General features: G+C 54.7%; 1 protein-coding gene across 2 annotated transcripts in view; it reads right to left on the bottom strand.

The window, feature by feature from the left end:
• LRSAM1 (leucine rich repeat and sterile alpha motif containing 1) overlaps positions 1 to 22,029 on the bottom strand; it is a 33,969-nt gene that overhangs the window by 10,303 nt on the left and 1,637 nt on the right. For both annotated transcript variants that reach the window (XM_056108778.1, XM_056108780.1), the window contains exons 4-15: positions 21,278 to 21,355; positions 17,339 to 17,407; positions 15,251 to 15,335; positions 14,600 to 14,721; positions 13,821 to 13,911; positions 8,315 to 8,445; positions 7,389 to 7,418; positions 6,933 to 7,055; positions 6,703 to 6,842; positions 5,661 to 5,705; positions 3,585 to 3,655; positions 354 to 453 (exon numbers count right to left, since the gene is read on the bottom strand). In XM_056108778.1, coding sequence (XP_055964753.1) covers positions 354 to 453; positions 3,585 to 3,655; positions 5,661 to 5,705; positions 6,703 to 6,842; positions 6,933 to 7,055; positions 7,389 to 7,418; positions 8,315 to 8,445; positions 13,821 to 13,911; positions 14,600 to 14,721; positions 15,251 to 15,335; positions 17,339 to 17,407; positions 21,278 to 21,355 — 1,085 coding nt within the window. The remainder of the gene's footprint in view (positions 1 to 353; positions 454 to 3,584; positions 3,656 to 5,660; positions 5,706 to 6,702; positions 6,843 to 6,932; positions 7,056 to 7,388; positions 7,419 to 8,314; positions 8,446 to 13,820; positions 13,912 to 14,599; positions 14,722 to 15,250; positions 15,336 to 17,338; positions 17,408 to 21,277; positions 21,356 to 22,029) is intronic.

Here is a 22,029-nt window from a genome sequence, read left to right as displayed (position 1 = left end):
TCTGTGTGTGGAGTCACAAAGTCCATCTGTGAAATCACAGAGTTCATGTGTGGCATCACAGAGCCTGTGTGTGTAGTGAGAGCCCATGTATGGAATCACAGAGCCCGTGTGTGGAATCAGTGAGCCCGTGTGTGGCATCATGCAGGTGATGCACACTGCAGGGTATTCGTGTTCCCCCCGCCCCTTCGAAGATCTCAGTCCTTGGGGACCAGACTCTCCAGGCCTCCAGCGAAGTTTGCCAGACCAGCACAGCGCCCCCTGCTGGCACGGCAGAGTCTGTGCAGGACCAGGCAGGGTCTTCCTGCATGCCCCCAGCCCTGCCCCTGGCTCGGGAAGCCTCTTCCTTACCTTACCTGGAACAGGTCTGCTGCACCAAGCTCTGCCTCTGGGACTCATAGGCCATCTGGACCAGCTGGTTCTTACAGCTCTCGGTCAGCATCTGCTGCATGGCCGCTGAGGAGAGAGGGGACGCTGAGAGGGCAGTGTTCTCCTGGCTCTCACCCACGACACGGCTACCCTCTGAACAACTTCTGATTTTTCTTTTGGGTCAGGATTCCACATCCGGTGATGCTCAGGGCTTACTCCTGGCTTTGAGCTCAGAGATCACTCCTGGTGGTGCTTGGGGGAACACATGGGATGCCAGGGATCGAAGTCGGGTCCGCTGCGTGCAAGGCAAATGCCCTCCCGCTGTACTATCACTCTGGTTCCTCTTTTTTTCTTTTTGGTTCTGGGCCACATGCAGCAAGGAGCTCAGGCCACCCTCTGGGTGCCAGTGATAAAACCTGAGTGGGTTATGTGCAAGGCAAGTGCCTTACCTGCTGTACCATCTCTTCAGCCTCTAAACAATCCCTTTCATATGTTACAGAAGTAACTTAAAGTTTGAAAGGCTGACAGACTACAAACACTCAACAGACAACAGTCTTGGATCCTGCTGCCAGAGGCGTCATTAGGTTTGAATTAGTATTCTGCAAAAGCCTCAATTTGCAATTATCACTGGTTAATGCCTAGTTGCAATCTTTGAAAAATAACATGAACAAGGCTCAACTTTTAACAACATATTACTCATCTCTTATAGGAGGGTTTGATGGCTTCTGGGTGAAATACGACAATCTTCACACATTTTCTTCTAAGAAACCTTTTTTTTGGTCTCATTTTTAGTGGTTTGTTCATAACAGCAATACAGAATAAATTATTTCGGTTCTGCTTTCGGGGCAGGGTTTGGGGTTCGGGATGGAAATATGGTGATTGAAACTGTAATGGTGGTGGGATTGGTGTTTGAATATTAAATGTAATCAAATAAAGTGAACAACTTTATGAAAATTAGGTCACACCCGGCGATGCACAGGGCTTACTCCTGGCTCTGCACTCAGGGGTCACTCCTGGCAGTGCTCAGGGGACCATATGGGATGCTGGGAATCGAACCCGGGTCGGCTGCGTGCAAGGCAAACACCCTACCCGCTGTGCTATCTCTCCAGCCCCAAGAAAAAGAAATTTTAAAAAATAAATAAAATTGGGTCTGGAGCGATAGCACAGTGGGTAAGACGTTTGCCTTGCATGCGGCCGACCTGGGTTCGATCCCCGGCATCCCATATGGTCACCCAAGCACCGCCAGGAATAATTCCTGAGTGCAGAGCCAGGAATAACCCCTGAGCATTGCTGGGTGTGATCCAAAAAGAAAATAAATAAATAAAATGAGCGGCTGGGGCTATAGTATAGCAGGTAGGGTGTTTGCCTTTGACAGGGCTGACCTGGGTTGATCCCTGAGATCCCATATGGTCCCCCAAGCATCACCAGGAGTAGCTTTTGAGTGCAGAGTGAGGATTAACCTTGAGCACTGCCAGGGAGTGGCTCAAAAAATAAAAATAAAAATAAAATAAAATAAAATAAAATGAGGAGCTGGAGAGCTAGTACAGAGGGCAGGGCACTTGCCTTGCACATGGCCAAGGTTCCATCCCCAGCACCATATATATATATATATATATATATATATATATATATAAATATAATTTTTTTCAGGGTGGGGTTGGTTCAGGGGAACCACAACTGTGGTGCTCAGGAATTACTCCTGGCTCAGTGCTCAGCAATTACTCCTAGCAGTGCTCAGGGGACCTTATGGGGTGCTTGTGATCAAACCCCGGTCAGCCTCATGCAAGGCAAACGCTCTCCCTTGCTGTCCAATCGCTCCAGCCAGCTTCCAGACTTTCACTGTGAAAACAACACCTCTTTCGAAGTCACGGGCCAGGCGATGCTGGCGCTGTGTGTCTGAGATGGGAATGGAGGGACACGTGGGCCAAACCTCAGTCTGGGCCTTTCAATCTGCACTTGCCCAGGCCCGTGCCGGCCTGACCAGACCAAGAACACGTGCCACTGGCCTCCTTGTGGCTCCTAAACTCATCGAGAAGAAACCACCCGTTGAGAATGGCATTCTGAAACAAACCCTGCCCCTTTCAGTGACGGGGGGGAAGCGCCCGGGGGGAGGACGGCGCTGGGCCCCACTCGGCTTGTTTGGAAAAGACACGCTCAAGTTTCAACTTGAGAAGTCTGAACATACAAAAGCGATAGTCCGTGACCCCAGACCGCAGACCACAGACCCTGTCAGCCAACCGGGACGACCTCCTCCTGGGGGACTAGTACGGTTCTCCTTCACAAACAACGGATCCCAGGGACCCGGCCCACAGTTTCCAGGGCGCTCACTGGGCTGGCACAGGAGACCAATGCCCGGGGTGCAAGGATGAAGGGTACCAACTACCCCGCTCTGATGCCGCCCTGGAAGTACCAACCAGCAGCTGATGTAGGACAAGGAGCTGCTCCCTGGCCTCCCCTAATAGTGTGGGCAGCAGGGGGTCCCAGGGCTGCCTCCAGGCAATGACAGGAAGATGAGCTCTCTGACACACAGCGCCCCAACCCTGATAACAGAATCGCCCAGGATGATACTTGATGAAATTTCCTGGGTGCCAGCCAGGGGACCCTCTCAGGGAGCTGACCACTGATTGTCCCACTTTACAGACAGGAAACTGATGGGAACACATATTAGCATATGTGAGGCCCTTCTGAGACCCGGCATCATGGGGACCTTCACATGCCACTGGGTGTGCCCCCGTTTAAGGAAAAAAAGTGGCGCCAGGGAGGCAGCACCACATGGAGGGCGTTTGCCTTGCGTGCGACTGACCTAAGTTGGATCTCCCACACCCCATTTGGTCCCTGAGCCTGCCAGGAGGGGTCCCTGAGCACAGGGCCAGGAGTAACCTCTGATCACAGTCAGGTGTGGCCCCAAAACAAAACCAAACAGCCATGAGCCCGCCATTAGTTCCCTGCCCTCATGGGAGAAACGCTCCGTGCTAGTATGATGAGTGATAGTGCAGAGGGCATCTGCCTTGCATGTGGTCAACCCTGGTTTTACCTCTGGAACCCCATATGATGCCCTGAGCCCCACCAGCAGTGAGCCCTGAGTGCAGAACCAGGAGTAAGCCCTGAGCACTGCCAGGTGTGGGCATGACAGCCAGACAGGGCTGCCCACTCATCCCCCGACAGCCGCACTCTGCTCTCCCGACCCCCATCCTGCCCGCCATGCCCCGCAGACTCACAGGCAATCTCCCGTCGCCGCAGGTTCTCTGTCTCCTCCTGGGTTATGGCCATCAGCTGTTCCATTCTTATTCTAGAAAAAAAAAAAGGCCCCTTATTCACTCAGCAAAAACAAAACAAAACAAACACTGCCAACAAGGAAGTCCAGCCAATGGGCACCGCCACCTTCAGGAAGTACTCCCTGATGTGCCCTCAGCTTTGCAGTTAGCTTTTTACATAGATGAACCTCTCTGGGACAAACGGGCACAAAAGGCAAGCAGGCAGTTCAGTGATGCAAGTGCTCCTTCAGTGTCTGCAAAGAGCCTTAACTCTCGGGTATAACTAAAGCAAGCGCAGCCTTCCCCTGGCCCAGAGGGGCTGGAGAAACAGGCCCCTCACAGATAGCCAGGATGCGGAGATGCCACAGGAACGACAACTGGGCAGCCCCATCGAAACGTCCTTCCAGCACTTCCTTGGCTGCCGGGAGCCAAAAGGTCAGTACAGCTTGACATGCAATTTAGGAACTAATTTCTTCTTGGAATCTTCTCTGTATTGTTCCAATTTTAGTGTATGTGCTGCTGAAGCGATAGCACAGGGCTAGAGCGATAGCACAGCGGTAGGGCGTTTGCCTTGCACGCAGCCAACATGGCCGACCCGAGTTCGATTCCTCCGCCCCTCTCGGAGAGCCTGGCAAGCTAGGGAGAGTATCTCGCCTGCACGGCAGAGCCTGGCAAGCTCCCCGTGACGTATGCCATATGCCAAACACAGTAACAACAAAGTCTCCAATGGAGACGTTACTGGGCCTGCTCGATAAAATCGATGAACAATGGGAGGGCCTTTACCTTTATCTTTACCTTCTTCTTGGAAAAATGTTAAAATACATTGTGTAAGTTTCTGAGCTATGCCCAAGATAACTGCCAGGAGCCCGCTGTTTGGGCTTACACCCTGATTCACTGAAAAGCTGCATGCTTTGTTAATTCCCCATCTTGACGACTTCCTCATGTAATCAATCATAAAAAGCTAGCTTGGGAGAAATAAATTTGGAGCTTGAGCAGAGTCTTGTCTTGCTCCCGTTCTTCTGTCTCTCTTTCTTCCCACCTGCGCACCCTCTCCCGGTTATTCACATTGACTAGTCCTGCGGGTCGGGGCCCTTGGCTATGTGCCTGCGTGTTAAGTCTACGTGAGGGCACCTGCAGGACAGGGTCACTGGAATAGTTTCGACAGTGGCTGGTCCCGCAGGAGGTGATGACAACTGTGATGTCATCATGGAGTGGCCAGCCCACTCCTACTAGTGCCCAGGCTCGACCCTGCAGTGTGCCCCAATGAGTGAATGGGACAAGAAGCTCAGACCATCTGGAGAAGCATGTCTGGCGTGAGCGCCAAGAGGCGCTCAGGACTCGGGGCCAGGTCCAGCCCAGCACACCGGGAGCTCGGCCAGGGCGTACCCCATATTGCCACCAACCACACTGACCCTTCACTGGAGCTGCCGAGTAAGCTGGGGCCTAGAAAGGGGACCCTTGGGGACAGAAGGTCTCTCAGGATGAGGCAGCTCTTCTGGGACCCAGAGAGCCAGCAGGTGTGTGGCGTCTGTCCTGGTGCTTGTCCTCTCTACCTAAGGGCTGTCACAAGGACACACCCGCAGGGAGTGGGGCAAGGAAAAGCCACGCGGGACCGAAGTGGGCGTGACCCTTCTTCTCGCCTATGACCCTCTGTCTCACCCTGCTGACTTACCAACCAGATCTTTCTTTCTCTGGAACTGTGATTTTTCATTTCTTTCTTTCTTCTGAGTTCTGGGGGGGGTGGTAGCTGGGGTTATGGCCAGCTCAGTGCTCAGGGGTCAGTCCCGACAGTGTTTGGAGATGGGACCCGGGGTTCCCCAGCCCTCGGAGTGCTCTCCCCAGCCCTCCCCTAATGCCAGATGCTGCTGAATTTTACCCAGGATCGTGTTTCGGTTGGAATGAACCTGATGCAGCGGTTCTTCCTAGTTCAACGTCCTGGGAGGGGGGTCCAGCTCCCTACGGCCTCCAGGCAAACCTCCCCGCTCAGTCTCTCCCTCCCGGCCCAATCCCACGTACCCCTGGAGGAAGCACTAGACCCACCTTTCATTCTCCAGTGACTTCAGAATCTCAGAGCTTTTCTTCTGCCTGTGGAGAAAAGAGGAAAAGGTTGAAGTGCTGGGCATGCCAGCAGGCTGGATCCCAACAGAACTAACTAACCCTGCAGGGGGTCTCTGAGCCCTCAGTGTGGGAGCACCCTGCCCTCAGGCCAGTTCCCCATCTCTCCTGGTCTTATGTCGCCTGGGAAACGGGAATCACTGGCCCAAGTGTGTGGGGGAGTGAACGGGAAATGGACCTCCAGTGCCCGGGACAAAGGCCATACCCAGCAGGGCCCAGGTGAGAGCCCACGGGGGCGGCCCCAGGCAGCCCCCAGCCATGCGTGGCCACCAAGCAGCACCGTGTCACTGGGTCCTAGCACTGAACCGTGAGGCCCAATGCCTCTTACCGCGGGGAGTGGACTGAGCTTGCTTGGAAGCTGACCCGACCCCCAGCCAAGAAGTGCCCAGCAGAGACAGGGGGGGCCTCTGTGTCACTGTCATTGCTACACAGCTGGGAGCACGTGACTGGGGGAGCAGAGGAAGCCCTGGGGGGGAACTCGGGGGTGTTAAGGCTGTTTCCTTTTTTGTTGTTGTTTTTTTTTTTTTTGCTTTTTGGGTCACACCCAGCGATGCACAGGGGTTACTCCTGGATCATCATGCGCTCAGGAATTACTCCTGGCAGTGCTCGGGGGACCATATGGGATGCTGAGAATAGAACCGGGGTCGGCCGCGGCAAGGCAAACGCCCTACCTGCTCTGTTATCACTCCAGCCCCAAGGCTGTTTCTTGAGTCTCTCCACGGGGACCCAGGGCGTTGGTGGGTCTCAGCGAAGGTGGGTACAGGAGCCCAAAGCACAAAAGCACAAAAGCAGGAGGACATTCCAACTGGCCGCCCGGCCCCTTGGGCCGGCCGCAGAGAGCCAAGAGGTGCTGAATGAGACATGTGTGAGCCCATCGCGGCTCTGTAAGCGGGTGCCAGCGCCCGGGGCCCCGAGGAAGGGTCTGGGAAGGAGCGGGGGCCCTCCGAGGAGGACCCAGGAGCCTGACCTCTGGTTCTCCTGCAGGAGGGCCTGGATCCGGCCGGCGATGTCGAGCTCCGCCTGCTTCAGCTGCTCCTGCAGCCGCTGCCGCTCCGCGTCCAGGTAGCGCTGGCGCTCGCTCAGGCCCTGCTCCAGCCGCGACTGCTCCTGGGCGGGCAGCAGGGGTGGGGTGAGAGGGGCGCAGGGCCGGGCTCCCCTCCCCCACCACGGCCTCTGCAATCGGCCGCTCCCACACACCTCCTTGACCGTCTGCAGGATCTCGTCCTTCTGGCTGTGGCTCTGCTGCAGAAGCCGGGTGAACTGGCGCTGCCCAAGGTCCAGGCGCCGCTCGAACTCCAGCTTCTCCAGCGTCTTCTGCTCCTGGAGCATCGGAGACCCCCGGTGACTGCAGGGCCCCGCCCCGCCCCGCTGCCCACCTGCCAAACACCCGCCCCGCCCCGCCCCACCGCAGAGCAAGCACTGATGGGCAGCGCCGCCACGGTGGGGATCGGCCCGTGGTGGTGGGGGTCCCCCCACTGTCCTCTAGACGTTGGATGGAGGAACCCTTCCCATCCCCCTCCGCCACGGCCGCGCAAGGACAGAGAGGACAAGGGTTCCCTGGCCCTCCAGTAGGGCCCCCTTAGAGCTCATCTCCTCAAATCTTTTAGCAGGAGTGAGGTCTTTCGGAGAGCGCGCGGGAAGACGGGACCTCACCTTCCTCTTCTCGTAGTCCGAGAGCCTGTTCTGGGGGCAGAGGGCAGAGGTCAGAGTGGGCTCTCGCTGACCCCATCTCCCCGCTCTGGCTGCCCCAATATTACCCAGAATGGGGGTCCGGGTGGGGAGGACGAGAGAGTTGAGTCACAGAGAGTGGGGGAGGACTGTGGGAGCTCTAGGCAGATGCGGGGTGCTGTCATCCCCCAAAACTGTCATTGTGGGCCAGAGTGATAGTACAGTGGGGAGGGCATTTGCCCTGCATGTAGCCGACACGGGTTCGATCCCTGGCATCCCATAGGGTCCCCCGAGCACCGCCAGGAGTGATTCCTGAGTGCAGAGCCAGGAATAACCCCTAAACATCGCTGGATGTGACCCAAAAAAGCAAAAACAAAACAAAACAAAAAAATCCCAAAACTGCCATTACCCCCCATCAAAGCTTACTCTAGACCCCCCAACCCCCCACCCCCACCCCACTCCCTGACATCCCCTTGGGCAGGAGACAACGAAAGCATGCTCGGCCTGTGTCCTCATGGTTCCACGAAGAGGTGACCAGGCCAGCCACTCCCCCTTCAGAGAGGGGACTCTCCCCAAAATGACTGAGGGGGCTCCCTGACTCCCCACCACACGGGGGCTGTAGTGACTGTTCCTCCAGGACTGTCCTGCTGGGGTGTTTCTCTGGGGTGCGCTGAGCAGGCTCGCGCGCGCGCGTACACACACACACACACACACACACACACACACCACATGGCAGGCACATACACGCGTACACATGTACACACACAGCAGGCACATACACACACATACCAAATGGCAGGCATGTACACATGCTTGCATGTGTGTGCGTGTGCGCGCGCGCGCACACACACACACACACACACACACACATACACACACACACACACAGGAGCATGCGGAAAGCGCCTTACCTGCCACTCAAGCTCCTCCTGGGAGAACCTAGCCATGGGCCCATCGGGAGAGTCCCTGGAGTTCTCGGCTCCATCCTGCTCCAGGACAGGCAGCAAGTACTGGGAAGGAGGGTAGTAGTCCAGCCCCGACTCTGCAAGAGACGGACTCGGCTGCCTGAGGAGTGCGGAGGAGTCCAGGCTCCTGTCCCCCGCATCCAGTCCCCAACACAGGTCCCTGCTCCGCTCTGCCAGAGACGGGCCCTTCCATGCCCAGGAATGTGAGTAAGGGGCGCACCCCGGCTCTCTATGCTCTGGGTGGGAATGAGGTGCCGGAAAAGTCCGAGGTTGATGGAACAGCCAGGGTCCAAGACTCACCATCACCCCAAAGCTCCTGTGTGACCTCAGGGAAGACATCTGCCCTCTCTGAGCATGCAGAGCTTCCTCCTGTGCAGTGGGAAAGGGGTCAGGCCCTGTCCCCCCTCCACCGTCAGCCTTTTTCTGGCAGATCTGAGACACTCTTTACGTATTGCACTTTGCAGCCTCGGATCGGTCAGAGACATCGCAATTTTCTTCTCCCAGGTGGGAACTTTTTCACCTTGATGCTGGTTTCTTTGCAAGGAAGAGAAGTTGTAGGCTTTTATGGAGTCAGTTTGCTCCCCACCCAAAATATTAATAGGCAGAGTAGCACTGTCCTCCCGTTGTTCATCAATTTGCTCGAGCAGGCCCAATAACGTCTCCATCATGAGACTTGTTGTTACTGTGTTTGGCATATCGAATACGTCACGGGGAGCTTGCCAGGCTTTGCTGTGCGGGCGAGATACTCTTTGGTAGCTTGCTGGGCTCTCCAAGAGGGGCGGAGGAATCGAACCCGGCTCGGCTGGGCTGGCTGCGCACAAGGCAAACGCCCTACCGCTGTGCTATATCGCTCCAGCCCATTAATAGGCAATTCATAAGAAATAGTAATGCTTGCCTCACATTCCACAGACCTTGGTTCAAATCTTAGGGTCCACATAAGGGTCCCCTGAGCATAGTCAGGGGTCACTGGGCACAGAGACAGAAGAGCTCCTGGGTGTCAGTGGATGTGGCCCCAAGACAAGACTAAACTAAAACAGTTCGAATAGCACATACATAAAAGATAGTCAGGGCCCACAACGGTGGTACAGTGGTTAGGGCGCTTGCCTTGCACAGAGCCGATTTGGGTTTGATCCCTGGCACCCATATGGTCCCGCAAGTCCCTCCAAGAGTGACCCCTGAGCACAGAGCCAGGAGTAAGCTCTGAGCACCACCAGATGTGCTCCCTCCCCAAATATGTATATATATATATATATATATATATATATATACACATACAACCCAGGAAATGACATTCAAGTTCTCATAGGTTCACTTGTCTGTCAGACTAACAGGCTTTTTCATGGCTGTTTATTGTTTTGGGGAGCCAAATCCAGTAGTGCTCAGAGCTGAGTCCCGGCTCTGTGCTCAGGGATCATTCCTGGTGGGCTCTGGGGACCCTACGTAGTGCTGGGGATAAACATGGTTTGGCCGGGTGCAAGGCAAGCACCCTACTCAGTGTCCCATATCTTCAGCCCCCACGTTGACAGACTTTTAAGAGAACGATTAGTATTAGCCAGGCCAAAGGTAGCTGGAGAGGGGCAAGAAAGAACCTTCCAGGGGCCGGAGAGATGGTACAGCGGGGAGGGTGTTTGCCTGGCACATGGCTGACATGGGTTTGATCCCCGTATGGTCCCGAGCACTACCAGGAGTGTCTCCAACAACAACAATAACAACAAAGGCCCTTCCAGGTACTTCTTAGTATGTGTAAACCAGGGGAACCTCTACAGGGGGCCCCAGAGTGACATGCCACCTGGGGTAAAAGTTGCGGACGGGGGGATTCCGGACGCAGCCTTCCTGTCCACAGGAAGGTACCACAGTCAGGGGCTCCCTGTGAACCGCACACCCACCATGACACACAAAGCCACGGGAGATGAGTGACGAGAAGGCCAAGAGCTGTCGTGTTCTTCAGCACCAGCTGGTGTGACATCCGGGGTCAAACCCAGGGCCTCATACACAACATGCTCTGCCCCCAAGGCACATCCTGGTGCCCCCCACCAGGACCACTCGTGTGAGAGGAGTGAGTGCAGGGTCACACTGCGGGAGATATTCTGTGGGTTTTCTTTTCTAGGTTTCCAAAAGAGTCAAAAACCCAAAACCCCCACATACACATACAGGCCGACCCGTTAAACAGAAATGGAAAGATTCAGGGGGCCGGAGAGATAGTCCAGTTGGATATGGTGCTTGCTTTGCACACGGCTGACCTGGGTTCGATCCCTGGCATCCCACAGGGTCCCCTGAGCACCACAGGAGTGATTCCTGAGTGCAGAGCCAGGAGTGAGATTACTGGTAAGCTATGCAGCTGCTCTACCTGCTCTTTCTTTCCTGAGGTCTTTTGCAGACTTACATGTAGCCTAAGTCACCTTTTTTTTTTTTTAATGGTTTTAGGAATAACCTCTTATTCTCTAGTTCTTGCTCTCAGAGAACTTGGCAGGCTACTGAGAGTATCACTCCCGCATATATGCCTGACTGGGAACACCTGTAAAGGTGATTAGAGGCTGCCCCAAAAGCCTCCATCCTGGGCTGGAGCAATAGCAGAGCGGGTAGGGCGTTTGCCTTGCACGTAGCTGACCCAGGTTCAATTCCCAGCATCCCATATGGTCCCCTGAGCACCACCAGGAGTGATTCCTGAGTACAAAGCCAGGAGTAACCCCTGAACATCGCCGGGTGTGACCCAAAAAGCAAAAAAACAAACAAAACAAAACAAAAAAACAAAAGCCTCCATCCCTCTCGGAGAGCCCGGCAAGCTACCAAGAGTATCCTGCCCCCACGGCAGAGCCTTGCAAGCTATCCGCGGCGTACGTGATATGCCAAAAACAGTAACAATGATGGTCCTCATTCCCCTGACCCTGAAAGAGTCCCCAATATGCCATCAGGCTACACTAGCACGTGACAGGGACAAATGGAGACGTTACTGGGCCTGCTTGAGCAGATAGATGAACAACGGGGTGATAGTGATAGTAATAGTGAATGGTTTCGGGGCACGATCAGCTATGCTCAGGCTTACTCCTGGCTCTGTGGTCAGGAATCACTCCTGGTGACGCACGGGGGACTATAGGGAGTACGAGGTAAATGAAGCCAGTCAGCCGCGTACAAGGGAGGCGCCTCACTGTACTGTACCTCCAGCCCCTCAAGGTGGAGTGTTTTGAGGAGAACGAAGGGTGTGGTCTAGCCTCATCTCGGCCAGGTGGTGCACTGGATTCACTGCAAGCCCCAAGACTAATTTGATGGATGTACGGCGTGGCCAACCTGGCCAACCTGAGTTTGATTCCTCCGTCCCTCTTGGAGAGCCCGGCAAGCTACCGAGAGTATCTCGCCCACATGGCAGAGCCTGGCAAGCTACCCATGATGTATTCAATATGCCAAATACAGTAACAGCAAGTCTCACGATGGAGACGTTACTGGCCCCGCTCGAGCAAATCGATGAACAACGGGAGGACAGTGCTACAGTGCTACGGCGTGTCCAGCTGTCAGATGAAGCGGGACAGTGATGATTTTTCAGTCCCCTCCCTCCCTTTTGTCCTGCTGGCCTTCCTTCCTTCCCCATACTTGGCTGTGCTCAGGGATGACTCCTGGCTCAGTGCTCAGGGATGACTCTTGGCTCAGTGCTCAGGGGTGACTCTGGCAGTTCAGGGGACCCTGTGAGGTGCCAGAGATAGAACCCAGGTAGACATAGGCAGGGGGAGGTGTGGGACAGGGGGAGGTACTCTGGGGTTCTTGGTGGTGGAACATGTGCACTGGTGAAGGGATGGGTGTTTGATCATTGTATGACTCTGACTTAAACCTGAAAGCTTTGTAACTGTTCTCACGGTGATTCAATACAGAAAAAACATAAAAAAGAACCCAGGCTGGCCGCTTGCAAGGTGAGTGACTGACCCTCTGTGTGGTCTCTGCCCTCGGACTTTCCAGTGTACAGCGCACACTCAGATGCGCACAGACAATCTCCAGGTAGAGCTCACTGCCACCGGGTGCTCTGGCCCATGAGGCTCGGGCTGGGTGCTCCTTTCTGGTGTCAGGACCTGGCTGAGTCTAAAACCTTTTACGGATCACTCTACTGCTGATGACGTCTGCGGCGCCTCCAGTCTGGGCTCTGCAGAGGGTGCTGCAGCCTTTCTCCTGAGAATAAACCGTAGCACAGACACTGCGGCCAGTACTGACGATGGTTTCTCCAAAGTGGCTTTGTCGACACTCCAGCGGCCGGGCGTGAGAGCTCCTGGCTCACAGTGTCTGCTTGGTTCCTGGAACGGGAGGCTTCACCGCCATCACTGTAGTGAGGGGGGAGGGTTTGGACTCAAACTCCCTTTGCTGACTGAACTGCCACTGAAGTCGAGTTGTGGCAGTGGCATGTTCCACGCTCTTCCTGGTACTGAACTGCCTCACCTGGAGTCGAGGTTCGTGCTGAGGTCCTAGAGGTGCTGGGGACTCGCAAGAAGATGGCGGGGCCTGAGGGGCGATGCCTCTGGTCTCCCTCCCGCCACCCCAGACTGAAGGACTTGCGTCTCCCAGGTCCTTCGGGCCATCTGGGTGCCCCTGGCAGATCCCATCAGGCTTCTCTTCATGATGCCCAGATGTTCTCTCCCGCTCCTTCCTCCCCCCACGGATCCTGCCAGAAAGACCCTCCATCTCCTTCCCCGACGCTTCGTGGACACCTGTGCTAGTCAGGTCACCCCCTCACACATCACGAGGCTCCTGCTGAAGTCCCTGCGGTGATGAGGAGCTCGCAAGAAGACGGCGGGGCCTGAGAGGCGATGCCACTGGTCTCCCTCCCGGCACCCCAAGCCTTCTGCTCCTGCCCTCCCATACCCCACCCCGCTGAAGTGCAGGGACTCTCAGTGACGCCCACCCAAGGTCACTACTATAGTCCTTTCTCCTGTCCTCAGCTCAGGGTCCTCGTAAGAAGCAGCTGTGATCAAATGGCTCCCCAGAGCTGGCCCGCACTCCCTCCACCTCATCGGTCTCTCTTCCTTCTGCTCTGGGACTCTGGCGCACCAGGCTCTCGCGGGGGTCTCCCTGGCACATCTAGGCACTTCCTGGCACGTCCTGGTCTAACCAGGAACTCCCGTGCATTCAGCCTCTCTTCATCAGGCTTCCTGGCCCTGGTCTCGGGCCCTTCTTGTACCCGCCTCTGTCCGGTGCATCCTCCTCTCTCCCCGGTCATCCCTCAGACATCTCTGGGCTGAGCTGCATTTGCAGACCCAGAGTCGGAGCCACAGGGGGTGTCCCCAAGGCCCCAGCTGCCTCTTTCTCCCGATACCCAGAGCAGCCGACGCTGTGGGCCATCTGTCTCAGTCCCCAGCATGGCATGGCCAGGAGGGGCAGGTTGGGGTCAGGACCTGAGGTGCTCATGGTGGGGTGGGGGGGAGGTGAGGGGGTGGTGGGAGGGCGAGGTTAGAGGTCAAGTTCCTCTCCACTTTACCTTTGCAGAGGAACTGCTGGACAGCCGCGGTGCCAGCACTGCACACCTCCGGCGGCGGGTAGACCATGCTCGCGGCGTCGAGGCTCAGGGTCTGCCAGGCACACAGGGACCCTCACTACCGGCCGTGACACAAGAACACCCCCGGCATGGTGGCTAAGCCCACTGTCTCACTGTCTCCCCTGTCCCATGAATCTCCGAGAGGTGTTGTTGTTTTTTTTCTCTCTCAAATGATGAAATGAATCTTACCGCGTGGAGGGAGGACTCTGTGGACGCATGGGGAGGAGTCTCGTGGCACCAGGAGAGGCCTCCAGGCAGACGTGACTGCACTCCCCGGCCCAGTGACGTCAGCAAAGGGTTTGCCGGTGCTGGGCACCGCTGGGGATCCTGGTGGTAGAGACTGGCAATCTACCAGTCTCAGGACGTGCTTGCCTGCCCTAAGCCTGTCACCCAGGAAGTGTTCCCTGTCCTCCCTCAGTCCAGCATTCTGGAAGTGCCCAGCACACCGGAAGCGTTCCCTGCCCTCCCTCAGCCCAATCTCACCTGCATCAGACCCTCGGTGCCGAGCACCACACTGAGGGCAGGGAGGCTACCGGATTCAAGCTCTGGGCCTTGAATCGTGGGACCCTCCTGCCTGGTCCACTCCCGTGGCCACCCCGAGCTCTCCGAGGAACCGTTGCTCTAGAGCGATTGCCCCACCCTCCCGGGCCCAGCTCTCAATGGCTCAGAGGAAACGAGATTTTTGGGTGATGGTGACAGTGGCCGGGTTGGCGCCTGCTCACCTCCAGGGTACGGACGTGTGCCAGCACCTGCGGCAGCCTCTGCAGCGGGTTCTCGCTGACATCCAGGGTCCGAAGGCTGCGAAGCTCCCCCAGGGTGTCGGGCAGCTCCTGAAGCTTGTTGCCTGTGGACATGCCAAGGGCGCCACTCAACACCCGGGCCCTCAGCCAGCTCCCTGCCTGGCCCCCACAGGACGCGGCGTGGGGGTGCTTTGCTCTGGCCACCCGCAGGGGTCTGGGAGAGCCCGATGTTCTAGTGAGGGGGCTCAAGCTCCCACCCCCCCACTCACCCACCCAGCGCTGAGGTCCCCACCCGGCTGCCTGGTGGGGGAGAACCAGCCGCCTATGGGCCTCCGTGGAAGTGCAGCCGCGAACAACACGCGGGCCACGGCGGGGGTCTCTGCATAGGACAGCTTAGATGAGAGGGGTCGGGGCACAGGGACTCTGGGGGGGCCCTGAGTCTCGGCCTGGTCTCTGTCGCACTTTGAGACCTGAAGCAAGTTCTCTCTGTGTCTCGGAGGCCCGACTGTCCCATTTGCAAATGACACCTTGGCGACAGCTGCCCTCGTGCCCAAACTTCACACGCAGTTGGGCTCTGTGGCTGCCAGCTGGCACAGCCCAGAGCGGACCCAGGTCGTGCAGCCGGACTCCTACCTTTCACATTGAGCGTCTGGAGCTGGGCCAGGCGCCCAGTGGAGCGTGGGAGTGACGTCAGTTGGTTCCTTTCCACGTTTAAGACCTGAGAAAGTGGCGAGATGACATGAGACCCCCACAGACACCACTGTTAGGGGCCACATGACCCTTTCTCTCCTCCTGGCAAGATCTGGGGACAAGCAGGGAAAGAGGGGCAAAGGCTGGGGGTGGTGACTTCAAGTGGCCGGGAGGGCCAAGTGAGAGCACGGGGGCAGGTCTCCTGAGGGCCCACCACTGCATGGAGCACTGAGCACTGAGCACTTCCGAAAACGGTCAGGAAGGGTGGGAGAGGGGGACACTGAGGTCCTGCGTGTGTCCGGTGAGGCAGGAGCATGTTCTAGGCATGGAGATTTAGAGGAGGAAGTCAAGCTGCATGAAAGGAAAAGGTGCTGGAATGGGAACCGAAGTGAAGGCACTCAAAGGCCACACACAGTGCTGTGACCAGCCAGCACACAGGGCTGCAGGACGTGCACAGGGGCCGTTAAAAACAAACATGGCGGGGGGGGGGGGGGGACTGGAGCGATAGCACAGCGGGGAGGGCGTCTGCCTTGCACGCGGTCAACCCGGGTTCAATTCCCAGCATCCCATATGGTCCCCTGAGCATCGCCAGGAGTAATTCCTGAGTGCACGAGCCAGAGTAACCCCTGAGCATCGCCGGGTGTGACCCAAAAAGAAAAAAAAAGAAAAAAAAATGAAAGAGTCAAATGTTCCGGGGCTGGGGCAATAGCACAGTGGGTAGGGCATTTGCCTTGCACATAGCTGACTCGGGTTCGATTCCCAGCATCCCATATGGTAACCTGAGCACCGCCAGGAGTAACTCCTGAGTTCAGAGCCAGGAGTAACCCCTGTGCATCGCCGGGCGTGACCCAAAAAGCCAAAAAAAAAAAATGGGAGAGCCGGAACAATGGGCCAGGTGCAGGCGACCAACTCAAGTTCAACCCTGGGCACTGCAGAGGGTCCCGCAAGCCCTGCCAAGGACGATCCCTGAGTGCAGAGCCAGGAGCTAGCCCTGAGCACCACTGGGGGTGGCCCCCAAACCAAAAAAAAATAAAAATAAAAACCAGACATGACAGGAAGCCAAGCAACCATAAGAGTAATGGGAAAGAGAAATAATTGGTGAGCCAAAGGATCATTATGGGCCAATAGTCCAGTAAGCAAGAGACCAAAACAGTGAAAACAGCAGCTCTGTGAAAATATTCAAGGGGAAGGGCTGGGGCTGGGGCTCAGGGGCTCATATGCCCAGCACGTGCAAGGCCCTGTGTCCACCCCCAGCCCCACACAGCATCCTGAGCACCACTGGGCAGAGGACTGCCAGGTGTGGCCCCTAAAATGACACACAAGTCAAAAAATGAAAAACAAAAACCCAACATTCTGTCACTGTACGATCTCTCTAACCCGTCTAGAGAGCTAATAGGGGTAAGGAGTTAGCCTTGTACATGGCTAACCCAGTTTTGACTCTCAGCACCCCAAAGAGTCCCCCAAGCTGGAGTGATCCCTGAGTGCAGAGCTAGGATCAAGCCCTGAGCACTGCTGGGTATTCACACACACACACACACACATATGTGTGAATAAAAATGAATATATTTTTATATGCATATACTTCTTATATACCTATACTTTTATATAAATATATACACACATATATGTATATGAGAGTGTCCCCAGAATTTTTTTAATTTAATTTTATTTCTTTATTTTGCTTTTTCAGTCACACCCGGCGATGCACAGGGGTTACTCCTGGCTCTGCACTCAGGAATTACCCCTGGCGGTGCTCAGGGGACCATATGAGTTGCTGGGAATCGAACTCAGGTCAGCCACGTGCAAGGCAAACACCCTACCCACTGTGCTATTGCTCCAGCCCCACGTCCCCAAAGATCTTAACGAAGTGTCCACTGTGACCTTAAGTGGTGCCAGCAACCACAGTCACCCCTCTGGATTTCAGGGTCCTCTCCTGAAACCAGCTAATTCCTCAGTCCATCCATGAGGAGAGAACTGGGGCAATGGTGTCCCACTGGGACAGCGGAGGGGACTTTATTTCCCCAGGTCTACCTGGAGGGCCGTCAGCTGCCCTAGATCTTCAGGAAGGACTGTCAGCTGGTTGTCATGAAGGTCCAGGACCTGGGGGAAAGACAAGTTTAGCCACTGCCACTCACCCACTCTTGCCCAGCCTGGGGTCTCAGGCTCCCGAGGCTCGACCCTGCCACACTGGTTCACCCCCTTTAGCAGGCAATGGATCACTCCATCTTACTTCCTTTTCCAAATGACTATATCATTTCATCCTTGTACTTCTCAAAAAGCTATTTGTACAGTGGAGTAAAATCGTCAGTTTTAAAACAGGACATGTAGGGGTTGGAGCAATAGCACAGCGGGTAGGGCGTTTGCCTTGCACGCGGCTGACCCGAGTTCGAATCCCAGCATCCCATATGGTCCCCTAAGCACTGCCAGGAGTAATTCCTGAGTGCAGCAGAGCTGGGAGTAATCCCTGAGCGTCACTGGGTGTGACCCAAAAAGCAAAAAAACAAAAACAAACAAAAAACAACAACAACAACAAAAAACAGGACATATAGATAATGCAGGTTCTCAAAAGAAACATTCCACATAGTATAAATGTTCGTACAGACTATCAAATCTATGTACATGTTTTTGGGTCACGTCCAGTTCTCAGGGCTGACTCCTGGCTCTGTGCTCAGGAATTACTCCTGGAAGGGAGGGGGAACCAAATGGGGTGTTAGAGATCGAACCAGAGTTGGCAAGTACTATCGCTCTGTACCGCTGTATTATGGCTCTGGCCCCAGATGATATACACTGACAATGCTTCTCAGGAGCAGGCTTTATTTTGCTTAACTGTGTTTGCTAGTACTTTAGCTAACAACAGCAAGCCAAAAAGATGCATAGGGTGCACATATATATATATATATATATATATATATATATATAGATTCATATGGATTTCAAAGTTTAAAAATATATCTTAGGGCCAAAGAGCTAGTTCAACATATATGTAAATTCATATGAATTTTTTTAAAAGCATTTGCCTTGCACGCTTTATTTATTTTATTATATATTTTTTGCTTTTTGGGTCACACCCAGCGATGCACAGGGGGTCACTCCTGGCTCTGCACTCAGGAGTCACTCCTGGCGGTGCTCAGGGGACCATATGGGATGCTGGGAATCGAACGCGGGTCGGCCGTGTGCAAGGCGAACACCCTACCCGCTGTGCTATCTCTCCAGCCCCTATTCATATGAATTTCAAAGTATAAAAATATATCTTAAGGCCAGAGAGATAGCTCACTGAATAAGGTTCCTGCTTTGTATCCTAAGCACCACATGATCCCAAATTCCACAGGGAGTGACCACTGAGCACAGATCTAAAAGCAACCAGGTATGGTCCCCAAAGCAAAAGTACATTTGTGGGTCACACCTTGTGGTGCTCAGGGGAATTCCTGCCTCTGTGGCCAGGAGTGACCCTGGACAATGTCTGGAGGACCATGTATTTGAAGGCAAGTGTCTTGACCCCTGTACTATCTTTCTGATGTACTGTCCTCCCGTTGATCGTCGATTTGCTCGAGCGGGCCCAGTAACGTCTCCATTGTGAGACTTCTTGTTACTGTGTCTGGCATACTGAATACTCTCGGTAGCTTGCCAGGCTATCTGAGAGGGGCAGAGGAATCGAACCTGGCTCAGCCAGCTGGCTGCACACAAGGCAAACGCCCTACCGCTGTGCTATCACTCCATCCCTCTGATGTACTAGTTAATGTAATTTTTCTGAGTACAAAAACAAAGCATGTTGGGAATATATACTGATTTATCCATTTTGAAAAAAACATTATAGAATTTCCTGAAGCTAAAGATAGAGCTATCTTTTTTGTTTGTTTGGGGTCACACCTGGTATTGCTCTGTGCTCAGGGATCACTCTTGGTAGGCCTGAGGTATCATATGGAGTTTGGGATTCAGGGCAAATAAAGATAGAGCTATCTTGGAGCTGGAAAAGTAGCATAGCAGAGGGGCCGGAGAGACAGTATAGCAGTTAGGGCACTTGCCTTGCATAGGGCTGTCCCAGGTTCAATCCCCAGCACCCTATATGGTCCTGAGTTCCTCCAGGAGTGATCCCTGAGGGCAGAACCACATATGTCCCCTCCAAAAAAAATAAATAAAAGATAATAGAGCGGGTAAGGTGCTTGCTTTGCACCTGGTCAATCTAGGTTCGATCCCCGGTACTCCAAATGGTTCCCCAGGCCCCCCAGGAATGATCTGTGAGTGCACAAGAGGAAGACATTAGCACCACTGCATGTGGTCTCCCCCCAAATTTTTTTTTAAATGAAATAAAAAGGATAGAGGTATCCTATTATTCTGACACCCCACATTTGGGCCTCTATCCAAAGAATATTAAAACACCGACATAAACAGTTACTAACATCCCAATGTTACTTATAATAGCTTCAGTGTTACTTATAATAGCTGAGCTATGGAAGCCACGGAAGTGCCCGTTGGCAGATCCTGGACAAATACCGCAAGGTATAACACCCGCTGGAAGGCTCTTCAGCTAGAGCAAAGAGGAGCATTTTGCCATTCACAGGAAAATGGGAGGAGTCTGAGGGAGCCGTGTGAAGCGAAGTCAGTCAGAAGGAAAAGGCAGAACTGGAGTTTGCCTCCGAGTGCAAATAAGGATATCAAACTGAAGAACAGACAGGAGGAAGAAAAGAAAGGTCGGCAGACACTAATAACAACAACCAAAGTTACCTGGGGGGCTGGGGGAGGGAGTCAAGAAGGCGGGGATGGGGTTGGGAGATGGTCCCAAAGGCGGGAGTGAATGTGGAAGCCAAGGGTCCAGTCCCAATCCCGGCACTGCATGGTTCAATCCCCTGAGCACCGCTAGGTGGAGCCCCAAATCAAAACAAAACAAAACAAAACAAAAGAAGGGGGAGTGTGAAGAAAAACTTGATAATGAAACAATTGGATCTAAAGAATTACTAAGACTATCCACTTTGCAGGAGTCGGGGTGATAGTACAGTGGGGAGGGCATTTGCCTTGCATATGGCTGACCTGGGTTCGAACCCTGGCATCCCATATGGTCTCCCGAGCATGGCCAGGAGTGATTCCCTGAACCAGTGATTCCCTGAACTCCTGAGCCAGGAGTAAGCCCTGAGTATCTCTAGGGGTGGCCCAAAACAAACAAACATAATGACTCTTCACTCTCTATTGGATCTGGGGCCACACCTGATGGAACTCAGGGGTTGCTCCCTGCTCAGTGCTCAAGGCTAGCTTCCAGTGGTGCTGGTGGGATCACCTGGTGCCAAGGATCAAACCCAGGTCTCCAGCAAGCAAAGCCTATGCTCCAGCCCCTGAGTCTTTCGCCCTCCACAGTTTCACATTAAAAAAAAAAATCCTGGATCTGGAGTGATAATATAGTGGGGTAAGGGGCTTGCCTTGCACGTGGCTGAACTGGATTCAGTCCAGGGCACCACATGGTCCCCCAAGCCCACCAGGAGTGATCCCTGAGCACCAAGCCAGGAGTAGACCCTGAGAACTGCCAAGTTTGACCCCAAAACAACAACAACAACCCCCTCCTCCCAAAACACAACCAAAGAGACAAAAACTACCCCCTCCCTTGGGGGTACCATTTGCTGCCAATCTCTTCTCCCAGCTCAGGTTCAAGGGGATACTCTGGGTCCCACCTCGGATATAATACGAGAACAGCTCCTGTCTGTTCTTGGGGAGCTGGGCTGGGAGGTCCTTCAGATCACGAGGGGCTGGTGTGACCTTGTTCCTTCTGGTCTGGGCCCATGAGCCTCTGATAATTCCTCTGCTGTGTGACCTCCCCTGTTCCCCTCGGGCAGGGTCTGTGGTTGGTTCTTGTGGAGATCCCCACTTCCTACTGCACGCAGAGGGCAACAAGAAACCAAGTCCGACATGCTATATTTGGCCACTTGGCACCTACGGGCACAGAGACGTGAGGGGGCTGGGGGCTGGGGAGCCCTTGGGTCGTACCTTGATGGTTACGAGGCTCAGGAGGCTGCAGGATTTCGGGAGCAGAGCGCTGAGGTGATTCGTGTGGACAATCAGCACCTGTGTGGAGAAGGTTCACCCGGGACAGTGAGTCTGAAGGGCAGCAGGTGGGATGCTGAGCGCGGCGCCTGGCCAGCCTTGTCCACTGTCCTTCCGCTACCCGCTCAGGCACACCCCAGTGCTCAGGAGACCTGAGGGCCTGAAGGGCTGGGGGTTCCAGAACTGATGCCCATCCTCCCAGGATTCCCACGCTCTGACCAAAAGCTCTCAGTCCAGGGCTGGCCATGCCTGTTGTTTTGTATGAGGCCGGATGTTGCCTGGTTGGGTCCAGTCGGGAAACGCACAACTGCTGCTTTTCTACTGGATTTAGATCTGTTTTTCCCAGAGTGGGCAACGGCCCCTCCTCAGGGTGCTAGAGCAAGCCAGGGATGGTAGCAGTAGCTTTGGGTGCAGTCGGCTTTTTGGGTCACACCTGGCAATGCACAGGGGTTACTCCTGGCTCTGCGCTCAGGAATTACTCCTGGCGGTGCTCAGGGGACCCTATGGGATGCTGGGAATCAAACCCGGGTTGGCTGCATGCAAGGCAAACGCCCTACCTGCTGTGCTATTGCTCCAGCCCCTTTGGGTGCAATCGGGGTAGGGTGCCTCTGTTGGTTTACGTAAGGAAGGTGGATTTTGGGCATGTAATGTTTGCTTTTGAAAAGGGTCATGTAAATCTGTGGAACCTCTCATTT

The sequence above is a fragment of the Sorex fumeus genome, unplaced genomic scaffold, assembly GCF_029834395.1.
Source record: "Sorex fumeus unplaced genomic scaffold, SorFum_2.1 ptg000233l, whole genome shotgun sequence".
In the NCBI taxonomy this organism is placed as follows: domain Eukaryota; kingdom Metazoa; phylum Chordata; class Mammalia; order Eulipotyphla; family Soricidae; genus Sorex; species Sorex fumeus.
The sequence above is the reverse complement of the archived record's forward strand: the minus strand, read 5'-3'. Positions and strand labels throughout refer to the sequence as shown.